The following is an 18,991-nucleotide window of genomic DNA, read 5'->3' as shown; positions in this document are numbered from 1 at the left end:
CTCCTGATACGGTACAATAAAAAGTAACAGAAGCCCATGTTGTCAAAATAAACCAGCCAACCCATAAACTATCTGACCAAGCCTCTAGATCAAATTCCAGTTTACAGGAAAGAGATACAGGAACATTTTAAATACCACTATGGGGAAGCAATCAGCAAAGTCAAGAGTGTGGGAAAACCAATAGGACAAAGTTTCTTCATCAAATAAATGGAAAGGGGAAAAAAAGATGAAGAAAAAACAATTACACATTAAGACATATCAAACAAACGCAATGTATGAACCTTATTTTGACTGTGATTCAAACGGAACAATTGTTAAAGACATTTAAGTCAATTAAGGAGATTAGAGTTAATAAGAAATTATTTAAAAATATATGATATACTGTAGTTATTATTTTAGAAATAGAACCTCAGATATTACACAATAAAAATGGAAGATAAAATTATTTTTTCATGCGTCTAACTTTAATATATTAGAATAAGCAACAGAGTTGCAAATTTGAACAAGTGTTTTAGATTTTAATGAAAAAATCAACACCCCAGAACTATGCACTGAAATTCTTACACTTCAATCAAAAAGTGATTACTAGTCATCCTGCTAAAAATACATGTGTTGGTTACATGCCTATCTTAAAAAATGAAAAAAAATTTTTTTGAAAGACAGCACAGAATGTTGCTACTGGGCATTTTCTGTGAATCTCAAATAACTAACACTAACAAAGGAACATACTTTGGGAATGCAGATCTCAAGCTTTACATGTAACTGTAATGGTTCTAACATTCACATCTTAAAATCTCCCAGGAAAATAACCTGGAATTAATTCCAACCAATTCTAATGAGAATTGAGAGAACTTATCTCTATCTTATGATTTCATATTCTTGATATGTGAGATCAGTAAAATTACTTAAAAATATGCAAATTCCATTTCCATAGGTCTTTTATACCATCAGCCTTGAGACTTGCTTCATAAATAAATTCACTTCATGGGTACATAATTAAAATACTACTTTTTTTTATTGGACAGCATGAAAGCCTTGCATCATGATCCATTCATAGGGAGGTGCAGAATAGATTATTTCCATGAATAGTATGCAAAGAGAACATTTATGAAATCCTTCAAGTTATTTTCAACCTGATAAGGGTCTATTCGTTGCTAACAATGTTGCCAGTCATACTACCACTAAAGCTATGGGAAACTGGGGGTCACAAAAAGAAAATAACACAGATAATTACTAATTTCAATCAGGGGTGTATTTAAATAGCAGATTTCAAGCTGAAGCTATGTTAGTCTACAACGCAGAACTGCTGGCCCAGTGGTGATTACTTCCCACAATTGACCAGAATTCCTTCCCTAAGCATCTATTAGGCTGGTTTCTTTACAACCTAAAGAAAGAGAAGCACATATCTAGACTGCTCTTTAATCATAAAAGACATCTAAAAAGTCACTTATATCCGATTTCTAAGCAAGCTATGTAGAAACTATTTACTGCCATTTATACAGGCACTAAAGCACAACACAGCAGTAAGAGCTGAACAACAATCTCATTTGAAACTTACCTATGAAAAGATGACAGGACATGACAAATAAAATCTTAACAATAAAACAGAAAACTATTGTGATAGGTCTAATCTTAGGTTTATTATGTTCCAAATTTTTGTGTCCATTTCACAGGCATGTCTTATGAAGGGGGGATGCCTGAGCAGTAATAACAGAAATCAGGAGCTGAGCAGCTCCTGTGACTAAGAATAGATGATAAATGAAGAAAGGTATTAGGCTAAAGACTGGTAAATCTGCACATCTAGTGCTGCAAAGTGGATCTTAGCATTCCATTTGAATACATTAATTGGCTGTATATGTTCAGTATCCCCCAAAATCCTCAAATGAGCAAAGGCCCAGAATTTGGGGTAGAGGACCAGAGTCTTTAAAAAAGAAATCTAGTCCACTGTGTGTGTGCAATAATGTAAATCAAAATGAACAGTGCAACAGATACCTTTGTTACATGGACATTTATTGTATTAACAATTTTTTTTTTTTAAATAGCTATACCCATGTTAATTGGAGGGGGTGGTCAGACATGATCACTAACTTACAGTACATCTGCTTACAGTAGCAACATTACTTTTCAAAACACAAGCTGATTTAAATCTTTCCAAATACGTAAAAGCTGTCAATAGAATCCCTCAGTTTCAGCTGAATAACTAGAATTATAAAAATTCAAAATAAAGTTTAAAAAATAATTTCTTTGACAAGATAGGGATTCATACACAGCCTCTGATGTCCAAAGCCCTTCAAAACGTATTATCTGCATGGATAAATACTTCCTGGGGAAGGAAAAAAGGTAACCACCAATTTAATTATTTGGGGGTGCGAACAATTTTAATATACAAATATAAACAAAGTTCTCAACGCTTCAACTTCAGGGGTACAACAAGCCTAAAACATTTTTAACATATCCAAAAGAGAAGTATATGGCCTAAGCCCATAAGCTTCCTTAAGTGACAAATATACTAAATTCAAATTCACTGAAATAATTCTCTGGTAAAATGGCCAGGCATTGAAAGACCAAAGCAAAAACCAGTGTACTAACCTAGTTCAGTAGCTATGTAACTAATGTTTTTCTTATGGTGTGCAAATCTTTTGAGAGTGAAATTTCTCTTTCACTAGTATGTTTAAATAGTTGACTTTTCAGATGCTCTAAAACACACAAATCAAAAGCACAGACAAGAAAAAACACACCATTATATTTCATAAAAGAAACATAAGAAACAATGGGGGGGGTCTTTACCTTATTGTACATTAGACCCTCACTTTTAATTTTCATGAAAGGAGAACTTTTTCAAAAGACTAATATCTAAAAGCAAAAGCAATTTGGCATGTTTTATCCAACATTAAATATTTTACATATATTATAAACACACACACAAACACACATACATGTATACATACAAATAAAAAGGGTTTTGGTTTTTTTTTTACCTAAATGCAAACTGGATGAGGATCCATGTGATGAAAGTGATGGCGGTGGCGTAAGTGAATGTCCTGGAGTTTGGCTTGGCAGAGGCATGCCTATTGGACTTGGAGAGGAGGAAAATCCCAGACTATTGTAAAATGGTTGCCCTATGGGTGCTAGGCTGCTACTAGATCTTTTGTACAAGTCAGAGCTAGTAGATAGAGACTCTCTCCTTGTGGCACTACTACTTGCAGAACTGCCAACTGAAGAAGAAATAAAAAAAACCCTAATTACATACAGTGTTAACTGAATAAAATCTATCCCCAACTCTCGCTGGGCAATAACAGAAGTGATCACAATAATTATTTTTAGAAACATTTTGGAGAAGATAATTACTGTGATAACTATATATACTAACTTATTAATCATAAAAGGGTATAAATGCACCCCAATAAAGAACCAAATACTTAACAGAGCAGTCATATGTTTCATTATTTCACACATATTTACCACTGACACACCTGATTACTGTGCTTTAATACCCTGGTATGATTTATAAACCCTGGAATTGCAAGTTGTCTGCATTAGGACATGCTAGAGATTAAATTCCTTCAAGTTTAAATTCTGGTAGTATCCTCATCTCTGGAACCTGCTTCTTAGACGTTAACTCAATGCCAAGAAAAGATTATATGAATAAATAAAATATTAGTACATTTCCTTCACCATTCATATGTAATTTGTCGTCTAGCTGTGTTCAAAACACAGCCCTTTAAGTCCATATTGGCCCGAATATTGATCAGTTGTGAAATACAGAGAGCAGCTAACTCAACAGTATTTTTCATACTACACATTCTCCCTTGTTCTCCAACTACATTACAAAATAACTCAACTTTTAGAAAATTAATAGCTCTCATTGTTATCAAACCAAAGACATGCTTTCACTTATCCCACAGGACTCTTCCACTCCTAAGATGCTAATACTGCCTCCTGAGCCCCTTACTCAAGGCTGATCAGGTTTTTGTCATTAGACAATACACAATTTCTCTTACTTCACATCCCTTAATACACTGCATATCGAATTTTTACTTAATACCAAATGTAACTATTATCCTTCTAATCCTTTTTCCTTTTATAGTGCAGAAAATAAAGGCCATGTAGGCCCTGGTGAGCTATACATGCTTAGAAGAGCTAATCAAGATCTGGCTGTTAATCAACACCTGTCTGGATAATCAAATTCCACAGCATGCATCTCTAAGGGCTGTCCAAAACTCTCAGTTCTCAAGTCTCATTTAAAGCCCATATATTCAAGTATGTTTCCTTCCTATTTCTAAGCACTAGCCTCTTTTAACTGAATAACTTTAACATCTAAGAAAATTTCAAACCACATTTCTGAACCTGCCAAATACATTTTTAAATGACAAGCTCTATATTCGGACCAATATGGCAATGCTTTCCAAGGAATCTGTAAGTTTCTATTAAATCTTATTTAACCACAAGTCATATATAAGTAGGTCATACAGGGTATAAAGAAAAAAATTAAGGAGAGTACATCATGGGTAGACCAAGGTAAGAGTATAATACAGACAGAAAACTTAATTACGTTGGTTTTGCCACATTCAAAATTCTATAGAGGGATAAAAAAAACAAAACAGGCTTATGCTACCACATTAGGCAAAAGATTATAATGCTATTCAACCTTTTATACCAGCCAATGGAGTTTCTGAGACTGACCATGTTTTGTTGAAAATTTTACATTTTAAGATATCATAGTAAGAAAATACTAGAGGTGTCTATATGCATTTTTATTGCAAAAATGTATTATAAGCACATGTAATAAAACAGCTATTCTTGAGTTGGTTTTGGCAAAACTGGCAATGTATGTTACCTTAACTATGCTAATTTAAAAGGACACTGTCAAAGTGATTTTTCTAAAATATGGCTACATTTTAAATTGCTATTTCAGAAAATAATTTGACAATGAAAAAAGACAACAGCTCTCTAATGAGAGCAGCATTATTCCCCTGACAAATAATCCAATAAACCAGTTTTGACACATGCAATATTATTTTCCTCCAAAAAGGAAAAGCCAAGCCAAACATTTAAAAAAAATTAAGAAATAACCTTAAACATAAAGAAGCTGGCTCTTTAAGTTTTACTATATGCCTAAATTATCTCCAACAGTATGACTATGAGATATGAAACCAAGTGTACCTAAAATATCTAAGAGGGTAGACAGATTGCTAATCATTCATTAACTGTGAAAAAAAGGCTAAATTATAAACTTTCAATTGTAACAACTCTTTAAAAAAATAACAGGTCATAGAAAAGATGATTTAAATTATATGTTACGATGTTTAGGCTTCTTGGCCAACTGTATCATAAAATGGGGTATTTAACACTGTTAAACATTAATAATTTCATCACAGAGGTAAGAGAACGATTGTGTATGTTACTTGTGTATGTGCATACAGGCACACAACCACATTATGTTTTAGAGTTCATATAAGTATATAATTGCCATAATGTGAAAAGGCAGTGGGCAAACTTGTAAGAGTCCATATGCATAGCACTTGAATAAACTCCCACAAAATGCCCAAGAGAAGGGAGATGATGGACTCTTTACCGGCATTCAGGGGTGGCAATCACTAATGCTCTCTAAAGCAAGGTAAAATGAAGCTCTTACAGATTGGAGTCAGAATTGAGTAAGCCATGCTTGTAAATAACTGAGGCGTGAAGGTTAGTTTTGGGGAAACGGCATCTGCAGGGGACAAAATGTTCATGTCAATCAATTCTTGAAAGGGGGAAAGCAGCCTTACCTAAGAAACAAATGGAAATTTGAAAGAACTGAGTAGGGGCCTAGAAATCTGTACCAGACCATCAGTGACATACTACATGAGAAAGGAAACATGGGGTTTAATCAATGCTTTTTTCTGAATTATTTAGGGCCTACAATTTATAGTTTAGAAACTATTTCCACAAGTTTTTTATGTTACTTGTTCTTCCAGTTTTCCTCAGAATATTTAGGATTCTTTGGAGAAAATATCCCAATTGTGTTAGAAACAAGGAATGAGTCCTATGGGAGTGCGTGACGTGGACAGAGATACACAACTCCAAAAGCAATGAAAAAACTCAAGTACAAAAATGAAAAGATTTAACAATCCCCATGTTCACTGGATTTTCCCTCAGAAATTCTTATGAGCAGTCTTTATATAATTTTGTGTCAGTCAAATATGACATTCACTTATTGTATTTCATGACAATAAATGAAAAAAGATTCTGCCATCTAAAAGTTTATGGCTGTTCTAGACCATCCTTCCTGTATATATGAATGATAAAAGTTCAGAAGACACTCCCTTAGAAAACTGGCAAGCATTGTTAATAATGCCTGGCATGTGTTAGTTCTGCCATTTTCCACACCAGGAAAGAATATAATTTGATGTGGTAAGAAAAGAGATGAGAAACAGATACTAAGGACTGTAGCAAGTCATGTTACAGAAACAGAAAATCTCGAGGTCCAAATAGCCCTATCCTCATGAAGAAAAGGCTGCCAACTGCACCAACAGAACTGGGTCAGCAGTTTTTTCCCTAATGTTTCCTGAGTACTGTGGAAAACTCACAGAATACACCAAGTGTATCAACAAGAAGTCAACGTGGGCCTCTTCTGATTTCACTTAGTTCTTCCTCTATCACAGGATCCAGGAACCAGTTTGAGTGGGTCAATTATTTAGTGAAGCTATTTAAAATTTTGATTTCTTAAGTGTCATATAAAGCTAAGATACATGAATAGATACCCTTTTAAGTAAATTTTTAGTGACAAAGGCTAACTTATTTAATCTAAAAAAAGATAACCATACTGGTAGTTTCTTAGGGGATTCTGTTGAGAACATTTCATTACTTATACACACACATATGTATTTTTTTATATTAGGCCAAATTTTAAAACTGTAATAAACTACCAGCATTTAATAAGAATAAACCATCTAATAAGCACACAAAGATAACTGCTTTAAAATACCAAAAATTTAAGATGGCAAAATATTTACCTCCACAAACATTATGTAGTGAATGAAGATGAGCTAATAATTAGTGAATAATATATTGACCCAAATAACCTTACTAAAACAAAAATTACAGTAATCAATTCCTAGAGCCAGGGAAAAAGGAAATGTATTACATATGAGTTAAGAATAGGCTGCTTGTAATGAGTTAAACATTGGTGAGTGTTAAAAAAGACTTGCAGGATATTTTTTTTCCTACAAAACTAAACCAGCAGTCCAATAATTTATTCCTGTCCTTCCTATACTACATGCTATTATTGCTTATTTTAATGTTAAACACACTCATATACCTCTTCCACTTAGCAGAGTATGCTCATTGTAAAAAAAAACTTACCTGATGAACCAAATCCACTGAGGGCTGAGCCTATAGCAGCACCCAAAGAGTTACCACTTCCAAAGCCAAGAGATGTACTTCCAGGTTGACCAGGTCCATGAGAAAATAAAGAACTACTCTGGGAGCTATTAGTCAAAGAACTGCTTCCATAAAATGAATTAGATTGCAGATTAGTGCTTGGCTGCTGTTGCTGCTGCTGCTGTGGTGGCTGAGTGCCAATTGGCCGAAACAGACCATTTGTGCTGCCTGTAAGGCTACTTGCAGTTCCTCCAGCTGCTGCTGCCGCTGCTGTAAAATAAATTTCAGATACTTCTTTAAACCAGCCAGGAAATTATTCTGTATTTAAAAAATGAGACCTCAACACTAGAAAAATATTATCCTAAAAATGTCAGTTACACTTACCAGCTTGTGCTGCTGCTGAACTAATTAAAACAGGTGTTGGAGCCATTAACCGAACTGGAGTTCCAAGGCCAGTCCTTGCTCCAGGGCCAACCACTAAGGCACCAGTCTGATCATAATAGGCAGTTGGAGCTAACACTTGATAGCCTAAATAAAATAAATGTTCACTAATGAAAGCACTTATTACAAAAACATGGATATTTATTTTCCCCTGCATTTGTATTTTTTCAACTAGAAAACATAGCTATTTGTATTATTACTATAAAATCCTCAGTTAATATATGCAAAGCAACACACTTGACAAGGTCTTACTAAATATATGAAAAAGTAATAGACTGTCATTAAACATTTTTTCTCTAAATTTTACTTAGGGGCCACAAAATGAAGAGGTATTTTCCTTAATATAGAAACTACAGGCTATGAAGGAAGGGCTGATATTAGAAAAAAATATCACCATTTAGTCCTTCAAAGAGGAAAGATTTAAAAAACTGGGAATAGCGAGGTAGAACACTGTATGAAATGTTTACTATGCAATTTCATTGAAGTTCAAAACCAAGTGTCTTATTACCAGCATTCCCTTAGATTTTCATTTATAACCATCTCTTTAACAACTTAAGCCAAACATTCTATTTGTGAAGATTCTCAAGCTAGAGTTTAATTAAAAATCACACAGGCTTTAGTTTTACTGTAGCCTTAAGCACAAGGTAGGTAAATCTGCAATCTTCACAACTAGTGGAGAATAAAGTTAACTTTTTAGCAGATTTTCTTAATGGAGATTCCCTGTTGAACCAAAAACACAGAAGATGATTTAAGTAAGTATTTTGTTAATTCTCCTAAGGATGGTATACAACAAGCATCACTCTGGAATCATAGGAGAGAAGTTAACTATATACACTGTGGATACTTTAGAACAATAAGAACAAGGCTTTATTCTTTTCTGGAACACAGTTGAGAAAGGCTGCCCTATAAAGGAACAAAACCTGAGGCCCAATAACCTTACAACTATCAGCAAAAAATATACTAGCAACTGTTTTTTCCCTTAAAGAGTGCTGTCTTGCTCTGCTGTCTAGGCTGGAGCACAGTGGCATAATCATAGCTCACTGCTGCCTCGAACTCCTGGGCTTACATGATCCTGCTGCCTCAGCATCCTAAGTGGCTGGGACTACAGGTACACGCTACCAGGCCTGGCTAATTTCTTATTTTCTATAGAAATAGGGCCTCACTATGTTGCCTAGCCTAGTCTTTAACTCCTGGGCCAGCGATCCTCCCGCCTCAGTCTCCCAACTGTGTCTGACCCTTTAAGAAGTTTTTTAAAACACAGACTATATTGAAATACATTCCAACATCAATTTTAGTCTTATTTTGTTAACACTATGCAGAAATCAGAGTTATAGTAAAATTAGTGATAATGCAGCACAAGCATTTTATTGCCTTTAAACACAGTAGGCTAAATTCAGCTCAAATATAATAAACAACGCTCAGATAAACACTTCACCTACAAGACTGAAACTTCCACATGCACAGGTTGTTTTCAGTAAATATAGTAATTCTGACCAAGAATAAGCATTAGCACGCTGCTAATAAAACATCCACATTACTAGTAAATTTCAAGATGTACATACCAGTCAAGAGTCTTAACTAGTATTTGTGGTCTAGTCCTAAATGCAAGGCACACAAAAATATTCTTGTTCAAAAACATTGTCATTTACTTAACATCTGATTTTGAATGAAAAATAAAAGTAAATCCATTTGGACATTTGGCTAAAAACACTCTACTGACAAATCAAACAGCACTTAACTGCTACTTAACTAAATTTTGCATATATAAATTCCCAGAGACAAAATAATCCACAGTCAACTCATCTCTGAAGGCCTGTTCATTTACCTTCTAAATCTTTCTCAAATCCATCCATTCTTGTGATGGTTACTTTCCTGTCCAACCAGATTATATGGTCTGCCCTTGCTCTTTTGTTCCGTGTCTATATAACACATTCTCCACAGAGACTGTGGTCTGAGATTGATATTAAAAGATATCAATCCACACTCTTGCTCCAAACCTTCCAAAGGGTTTGAAATGAAAAGTAAAACTCTGAATATGGCCCACAACGTGATCTGGTTGGTTCCTGGCTGTCTTTCCAGTTTTACCTGGTACTTATGTACCTGTTTTATGTTTTGGGAAAAAAGGGGGTTCAAACTCCTCAGAAGCACCATGCTTCCCCTCAGCACAGGAGTTTGGTGCATTCTGTTCCTTTGTCACAGAATATTTTTTCCCACTCTCATTCTGTACTTAGCTTAATGTTTCATCAATTCATCAATTTGACAAATATTTATCAAGTGGCTACCACATGCCAGGCCCTATTCTAGGTACTGGGATAAAGCAGGGAAAAATAAGGAAAAATATCCTTAAAGGAGATTATTTTCTGCTTCAAGTGAGATAAATGAAAAATAAGTAAAAAGGTACGTTAGACAGTTTTACATATTAAAAGGAGAGAAAAATCAGACAGGGAAAGTGGAGAGAAGTTATTGGGCAGTGACAATAGTGTTAGTAATTCGTAGCTGAGGGTCCTGAAGAATCTCCATAACAAGATGACATACGAGGAAAAATCTAAACTGGTGAGAGAACTAGTGAAGCAGGTATCTATAGGAAGACATTTCCAAATAGAAGGAACAGAAAGTAAGCCAGTACGACTGGAAGAGAGACGGAGGGAAGAGTAAGACAGGCAACAAGGGGCCAGATCCTTACAGGTCACTGTAATAACTTGAGCTTTTACTTTGACTTCAGGCAGGAAACCATTAGTTTTTAGGAGACGAGTGAATTACTTTGACGTTTCTTACTTCATTTACTTCAGTTACTGTGTAGAGAGAGGACTCCACAGGGGAGAAAAAAGGGACAAGAAGATATGTGAGAACCCAGATGGAAAGCTAATCCAGAGAAGTAATTAGGACCAAGTCAAAATAGAAGTAATGGGAGAAAGGTAGTTGAATTTGGAGAGCCCTCAAGATTTGCTGAGATTAGACGTGGAATGTGAGGAAAAAAGGAGTCAAGGATTCCCCTTATTTTTTGGCCTAAGAATTATAAGAACAGAGTTTCTATTTATGATAAAGATGGACATCATATAATTTATCCAGTTTACATTTTCTAATTTACTATCATGAGATTGTTCCTAATAGCTAATGACTGTTTAATTTTCCTGTTATTGGTTATTTATGCCTTCTCTGTTTTGATGAGTCTCTGAGGTTATCAACTTTACTGTCTTTTCAAAGAGGTGGTCAACTTCATTGTCTTTTCAAAGTAATTTCTGGGATAATTATTTTGCTTGTTCTCTATCTCATTCACATCAGCTCCCATTTTTATTATGTACTTCCTTCTACATTCTTTGGTTTCATTTTTTTTTTTTTTTTTTTTAGTTTCTGGATAAATGCTTAACTCATTCATTTCCAGCCTAATGTTCTAATGTAATCATTAAAACTTATACATTCTCTTATGTTCTGTTTTTGTTCTAATCTACAAGTTTAAATATGTAGCATTTTCCCTATAATTCCATTCAAAAGCTGCTAATTTCCATTGAATTATTGTTTTATCTATGGCCATACAACTGTGATCATGCCTGATCTCATCTGAATTACCTTTTTGCTACTGAGAAAGTCTGTGACTAAGGTTAGGTGAATGTACCAAGAGTGGGAAAAGGAAAAAAAAAAAAGACGTAGGGAAGAATGATATAGAAAGACAAGACATGGGGAATTGAAAAACAAAAACAAAAACTAAAAAACATGGTCCTCATACACAAGAATTATGCAATCTAGCAGAGAAGGAAACACACTCCTTAATTCTAAAATGCCACTGACTTTAACATATGACATAGATCTAACAACTTCCCTTCAGAGTAACAAAACTCTCTAACTTTAAGACATTTCCCATCTACAACCACATTAAAGTAAGTGTTGTAGAATGGTGAAAATAAACCAAATAGCTAAATGAAATGCAAGGCATACAGAAGTACTAAAGAAAGGTGCGAGTAATATGCCAAAGAGAGCAGACAAGGGAATAATTATCAATTAATGAGCACTGGGAAAGATTGAGGAAAGCTTCATGAAAGGGACCATATTAAGATGAGAAGAAAAGTTAATCATAAAATGTCTATGGGCTGAAATTTTAAAAAGCAAACACTATATACACCAATTTTGTTTAAAATTTATAAAGGGGTATTTTAAGCTAGAAAAAAAAAGGAACATGAGCTAGGACTAGAGGCATAGAAGTGCATGGTATGTTTGGATAACAGTATATGGTCTAGTGCATTAAAGCACAGGACTATGAAGGAATTCGAGACATTTGGTAGGCCTATATCTCAGCACTTTGGGAGGCCAAGGCAGGAAAATTGCTTGAGGCCAGGAGTTCAAGACCAATCTGGCAACACAGACACTGCCTCTATAAAAATAAAAATGACCATGAGGCAGAATGGTAGAGAATTGGTAGTAAATCATTGGATGTGGAGGCATAGAAGAAAACCAATAGTTAAAGATAACTTTGAGGTTGAAGCTAAGAGTTTCTAGTTCTAAAGAATAGTAGAGTTAAGTGAAACAAGGTAAACAGTAGACAGGAAAATTTGGAAATGTGAGTTCATTTTCTGACATTTTCAATTTGAGGAGTGCCTGCAACATAAAAGTAGAAATGTTTGGTACAAGGACAGACATGTATGTATTAGGTGTTCAGAAAAGAATTCAAGACGCAGATGTAAACTCACAGGGGATGACAGTTGAAAGGATTAATGAAAATATACTCTCCTAAGGAATAAGTGTAAAGGATCTCCATTTTTCCTATCTGAAACCAAAATTCAAAGAGGAAAATAACTTGGGCATGGTTACATGATAGCTATGTGGTGGAAATAAAGCAAATCTAACTCTGAAGAAGGTAGCCATTAAGTCAGACTGTCTTTTATATTTAAGGATATATATAGAGGAAGCAGAGACTAATAAAAAAGCAATGAGAGGTAAAAAGGCTACCAGTGAAATACCACTCAGCAGAAAGGAGTTACAAAGAGTTGGACAGAGTCAACAGGGTGAACTGCAACAAACTGAGCATAAAAAGATACAGAGGAAATTATAGTTTGTAACTGTCTCTAACTTATATTAGAGACACTACAAAGGAATTATGGAGGCAGAATTTAAAAGAGGTATGGGGTAGAGTATACAATTTGAAGCCAGGCGCAGTGGCTCAAGCCTGTAATCCCAGCACTTTGGGAGGCCGAGACAGGTGGATCACGAGGTCAGGAGATCGAGACCATCCTGGCTAACACGGTGAAACCCCGTCTCTACTAAAAAATACAAAAATCTAGCCGGGCGTGGTGGCGGGCGCCTGTAGTCCCAGCTACTCGGGAGGCTGAGGCAGGAGAATGGCGTGAACCCAGGAGGCGGAGCTTGCAGTGAGCTCAGATCCGGCCACTGCACTCCAGCTCGGGCGACAGAGCGAGACTCCGTCTCAAAAAAAACAACAAAAAAAAAATTTGACTAATAGTCCATGAGAGAAGCAGAGTAGAGATAAAGCTTTTTAGGACTGAACAGGCAGAACAGCACAGTGGGTTGAAAGGAAGGACTGGGAGGGGGAAAGACTTAAGATTCAAGATAGAAAAACAACAGCACACAGGATAAAGCAGAAGAGTGAAGAACAGGACAGTAACTTGGGATCTGATAAAGTACTGAAGAAAGCTAGAAAGAAGAGTTAAAGTATGAGCCCTGAAGGAACATCGATTTTCTCAAGTGAGCCCTTTTTAGTATACACATTAGCTTTATAACTATGTAACTATTTGGATACATAAAATGAGAATTATTTCATCGTCACAGTCTGGGCAGAATGAAGTAAAGAAGGCATCAAAAAAAGTTTTAGTGTGAAGGGATCATGTGAACAGCCCAAAAGTCACCGAAACATACAAATACAAATTCTAGTAAGGCCCTTCTTATGAGAGTGGTTTTTACATTTATATTTCTAAAAAGGGTAGGGCTGCGTGCAGTGGCTCACGCCTGTAATCCCAGCATTTGGGAGGCCAAGGTGGGCAGATCACAAGGTCAGGAGTTCAAGACCATCCTGGCCAACATGGTGAAACCCCATGCCTACTAAAAATACAAAAATTAGCTGGGCATTTGTGGCAAGTGCCTGTAATCCCAGCTACTTGGGAGGCTGAGGTTGCAGTGAGCCAAGGCTGTGGCACTGCACTCCAGCCTGGTGACAGAGAAGCCCCTTCTCTACTAAAAATACGAAGTTGGGCATGGTGGCACGCACCTATGAAGTCTCACCTACTCAGGAGGCTGAGGGAGAGGAATCACTTGAACCCGGGAGGCAGAGGTTGCAGTGAGCCAAGACTGCATGCACCACAGCACTCCAGCCTGGGCAACAGAGCGAGACTCTGTCTCAAAAAAACAAACAAACAAACAAACAAAAAGTTTTACCTATTTTTATCATCACTCAAAAGATACAATCAACTGTTTTTAGACAAATATAGAACAAAAGGTTGCTTTTTTCTAGAATTACTAACAGAATTCACTGTTGAACAGCAGCAAAAGAGAGAAAAAAAGAGCTTACTCAAAGAAGGGAAAGAAGAAATATGAATATAAAACTAAATTGTAAGATCGAAGTTAACAAAATTAAGAGCAAAATACTTTGATTTTATTTGCTCAGTGGTTCATGCCTATAATCCCAGCACTTTGGGAGCCCAAGGCAGGTGGATCACTTGAGGTTAGGAGTTCCAGACCAGCCTGGCCAACACAGTGAAACCTTGTCTCAACAAAAAAATACAAAATTTAGCCAGACATGGTGGTGCGCCCCTGTAATCCCAGCTACTCGGGAGGCTGAGGCACAAGAATTGCTTGAACCTGGGAGGCGGATGTTGCACTCAGCTGAGATCGTGCCACTGCACTCCAGCCTGGGTGACAGAGTGAGACTCCATTTCAATTTAAGAAAAAAAAAAGAAGAAGAAGAAGAAATAAAACTATGAGCTGAATATAAACAGCAAAGGTATTTATAAGAAATGAGTAATAGGGCCAGCATCAAGAGCCTAGGAGGATCAATGGGTTATAGGACACAGCAAATACATGCAGGCCAGAGGCACTCTCTTAATCCAGGTTCCACAGAGAAACTAGTTAAAAGCAGGAAAAACTGTTGTACTCCATAACTCCTCTCCCCATTCTACATATAGCTGAAACCTAAGAAGAACCCAAAATAGTCTTAGTGGCCCTCAAAAACTCCCAGCTCACTTCAGCCCAACATCCATGTGCCTAAAACAACTTCAGCTTTACAGTCCACTTCTCAAAAGTCTGCTTTTGCCTAAGGTCTCTAATCCACAATGACTCCATGACAGTAGAGTCCAGGAAGCAAAAATATATGGCTGGCATATAAAAAATAAAACAATGAGAATGCCACCCACTCTACTATCATTTCTACTTCAGGGACAGCATGATGAAAATCTTCTCTTTATCCCGTGAACCACACAAGATGATAAATTCAGATCTTAGAATTCCAGAGAGGAATAAATGTAACTGAAATAGAAATTCTTCAAACAACATACCGAAGTATTTACAAGTACTTAATGTATAAAAGAAACTCTCAATCATGCAAGTCATTATTTTTTCCAATACACTGAACATATTTCCTAAATGATCTGAATAGAAAAGTAAACTGCATTACGATTAAATGGAAATTGGAACTCAAATACTATTAATAAGTAACCCACTGATATAGGGACAACCGCTGATATACCAAACGCGAAAAAAAGCATACTTAAATCTTCAGAAAAGAATGGCAAGTTATGCCTTATCTGTTGATATTCAAATATAGCTTTAAAGTTTAAAAACAAATGCTGCATTTTTTTTCTTAGAAAACAACCTACCTTCCTCTATTATCATTAGTGATCGTTTCACAAAAAAAGTACTTTGTTACCCTTTCCCAAAAGTTGTACAGTAGCAATAGGTAGAAATTTTATACTGTAATTTTTTTATACTAGGCTTTCCTAGACACATTATCGACATTGTTGCTATTAAGTTATACATAATAGCTTTAAATGCTATAAATGGGCTAAACAAAATTAAACAGGGTTCAAAGTAAAAAACATTAGCTGCAAATTCTTCTGGTATTAACTAAACAACTATTCTTACAAGGCAGGAGTGGCAAATAGGTTCTATCTTGCATACCAACTCTCAACAACTGTTTTACTTCTTGAAGCAATATATTAAAAATTCTGGGTTAGGTTTAGATAGATGTTATAAAAAATGGCTGCATTGAGAATTCTGATACATATTTGCCATTCCTGTCATTGACTCTCACAATCAATACTGATTTCAATTATTAGCATCTGAGTTCTAAATATTTCGTTACAGGTTGGCAAGATTTTAAATACAGTTTGATTTTTTTTCACTCTTCAGTGTGAGTACCTACACTTAACATTTTAAATCTATTCAAATTTCCACAAATGACCAATTGTATACCTGGCATGCCAGTAGCAAGACCCTGACCAAAAGCCAAAGTTGGATTTGCTGCTGCAGCTGCCGCAAGTGATTCTGCTTGCTGCCCTTGCTGACCCTGATTGGGAGTAAGAGGACGCTGACCTGCTCCAGCACGGAGAACCTACAAAGGTAAAACGATTTTCTTAAAATCAATATAAAATAATGGATAAGTAAATTTATCTTGGACAACTGTGTATTTATTACAAACAGCATTTGGATATTCTTTAAACATTTACATGCAAGGAAATGTAGATTTAGCATGAAAAATCACAAAATACATTAACATCAAAAACACAATCACTAGCTCGTAACAGCTAGAACAATCTATAAAGCAACATGGAGGTTACAGAAAATCTTTGGTTAATAACTATTTCTAATATTTCTGTTCTTTAACAAGGTAGTTTTTAAAAAAAAATAAATAATGAGCTTTTATTATTCTCAACAGCAGAGAAGACTCCAGACTGTCTTCCACTGGAACTGAATCCACACTGTGGAGGGCACAAGCTGTGGCTGGGCCTGGAAGACACGCCTCAGAGATTCCCTCAGTCCTGCCACCTTGTGGAAGATATTTCAAAAGAATGAACGGTAAACTCATGTGACCAGCAGGGAAGACAACATCGAAGAAACTTTCCTGCCTAAAATCAGCCTCTGTCCAGAGCTAGCACATGGAAGGAGACACTCCTTCTCCTGGGGTCACATCTTCACTGGAAGGCGGGTGGGAGCTCACTGCTGTGAGCCACATCTCCTCCTCTCTCGGCCTCTCTATGCTGGTACTTTATCTGACTGCATCTTCCTCTGTTCCTTGGCTACAGTGTTTAATTCTTGAGAAGAGAATGTTGAACAAGTCAAGTCCTTGTCACCCTCAGTCAGAACTCTCATTTGACTTGGAAGATTTGTGCTTCTATTTTTTCTTTATCTTTTCCTTCTTCCTTTACTTATGCTTTTCTTTCCTCTTCTTATGCTTGTCTTTCCTCTTCTTATGCTTGTCTTTCCTCCTCTTTTTCTTGTGTTTCTCTTTATTTCAGAGGAACTGGAGCTGCTCCCATCTTCATCTGAGGTAGAATCCTCCAGTAACTGTGTTAACTGCTGCATCCTTACATCCTTTTCATGTCTTTTATTGCCTCGTATGATGCCATACATGGGATCTCCATGTGCTGCTCTGAACTGTTCTAACTTTTGGTTGCCTTTGATTAAAAAAGGGCATTCTTTGTCGCCATTTGGTGACCACACCATTTGCAATGCCAACCCAAGCATCCTTTAATCTTGCTGCTTTAGGAATGAATTTTCCATCACCAAGAAATTTTGAAGCAATCCAAAGAAAAGTAATTGCTTAACTTTGACTTCTTTCTCCAGTGGCATCCAAAGTCCCAAAGTCCTTTAGTTGGTGTGTGAGCCAGAAATTCTCTGGCATGTTCATTGCCTGGTACATCTGGCATGCAGTCTCCTGGCTTAGTCTCATCTTCCTTGATAAGCCCAGGAGGAGGTTTTTTTCATAAAAGGACTCCAAGTGCATGAGCTGCGTTGTGCCGCTTTTGCTCCCGGCGCCACTGTCCTGCAACTTGCTCAGGAGGTGGCCAAAATCCTGGCCTCGGCCACTTGATCCCCGCCTCCCTGCGGCTGGCCCCACGTCAGTGCACCAAGCCCCCAGAGCTCAGGGCTGTAAGACCTGTTACTAACAGTCGGTAGTTTTTTTTTTTTTTTTTTTTTTTTTTGTCTCCCTAATACAACTCTTTTATTTCTAATGAAGAACTGGGACTTAAAATAATAACGATAATAAGTAAGTTTTTTTTTTTTTTTTTAAGATTTGTTTGGGAGTAGGAAGAACGGCAAAATCTTAAAGATTTTAAAATTAGATTTTTTTCTTTGTTTAATCCTTTTTTTTGAGACAAAGTCTCGCTCTGTCACATAGGCTGGAGTGCAATGGCATGATCTCAGCTCACTGCAACCTCTACCTCCTGGATTCAAGTGATTTTCCCACCTCAGCCTCCCCAGTAGCTGGGACAACAGGTGCATGCCACCACATCTGGCTAAGTTTTTGTATTTTTAGTAGAGATGGGGTTTCACCATTTTGGCCAGGCTGGTCTCAAACTCCTGACCTCTGCACCTGGCCTAAAATTAGATTTTATTAAAATTATTTTCTAGGCTGGGCATGGTGGCTCACACCTGTAATCCCAGCACTCTGGGAGGTCAAGGCGGGTGGATCACCTGAGCTCAGGAGTTCAAGACCAGCCTGACCAACATGGAGAAACCCCGTCTCTACTAAAAACACAAAATTAGCCGGGTATGATGGCAAGCACCTGTAATCCCAACTACCTGGGAGGCTGAGGCAGGAGAATTGCTTGAACCCAGGAGGCAGAGGTTCTGGTGAGCTGAGATCACTCCACTGCACTCCAGCCTGGGCAACAAGAGCGAAACTCCACCTCAAAAAAAAAAAAAAAAAAAATTCTAAGGCTGAAAACGGAAATATGGAAAGATTCGGCAAATAAAGTATGAATTTGTTATGAGACTGCTGTAGACCAAATCAAGTTTTCAGGATTCAGAAGCCTTAATAAGAGTAAAAGCTGCTTTTAAACATAATATTTTAAAAAGAACACAAGATTATATCAAAACAAAGTGGAAACTTAGTCTGGTCAAGGTTTACTATTCTGGAATACATAGCTGCTGTAGCAATCATATACAAGCATGATAAACTTAATCATTAATTTTACACTACTCAGGACAAGAGGGAGTCATTTTAAGTCCCTCTCTGTAAGAATCA

The 18,991-nt window shown here is 36.6% G+C and overlaps 1 protein-coding gene and 1 pseudogene across 6 annotated transcripts in view; both read right to left on the bottom strand.

Moving 5' to 3' along the window:
* The window catches only part of PUM2 (pumilio RNA-binding family member 2), a 108,330-nt gene that overhangs the window by 30,183 nt on the left and 59,156 nt on the right, over window positions 1–18,991 (bottom strand). For 2 of the 6 annotated variants that reach the window (XM_011951090.1, XM_011951098.1), the window contains 4 exons: window positions 16,216–16,354; window positions 7,747–7,890; window positions 7,345–7,632; window positions 2,979–3,215 (listed from right to left, as the gene is read on the bottom strand). In XM_011951090.1, the coding sequence (XP_011806480.1) occupies window positions 2,979–3,215; window positions 7,345–7,632; window positions 7,747–7,890; window positions 16,216–16,354 (808 nt within the window). Of the gene's footprint in view, window positions 1–2,978; window positions 3,216–7,344; window positions 7,657–7,746; window positions 7,891–16,215; window positions 16,355–18,991 lie in introns of all 6 variants that reach the window. The other 4 variants (XM_011951119.1, XM_011951125.1, XM_011951105.1 and 1 more) reach the window with 2 other exon arrangements.
* Window positions 17,096–18,917, bottom strand: LOC105518381 (annotated as a pseudogene).

The sequence above is a fragment of the Colobus angolensis genome, unplaced genomic scaffold, assembly GCF_000951035.1.
Source record: "Colobus angolensis palliatus isolate OR3802 unplaced genomic scaffold, Cang.pa_1.0 Scaffold109, whole genome shotgun sequence".
NCBI classification, from domain to species: domain Eukaryota; kingdom Metazoa; phylum Chordata; class Mammalia; order Primates; family Cercopithecidae; genus Colobus; species Colobus angolensis.
This window is presented reverse-complemented; position numbering and strand designations above follow the sequence as displayed.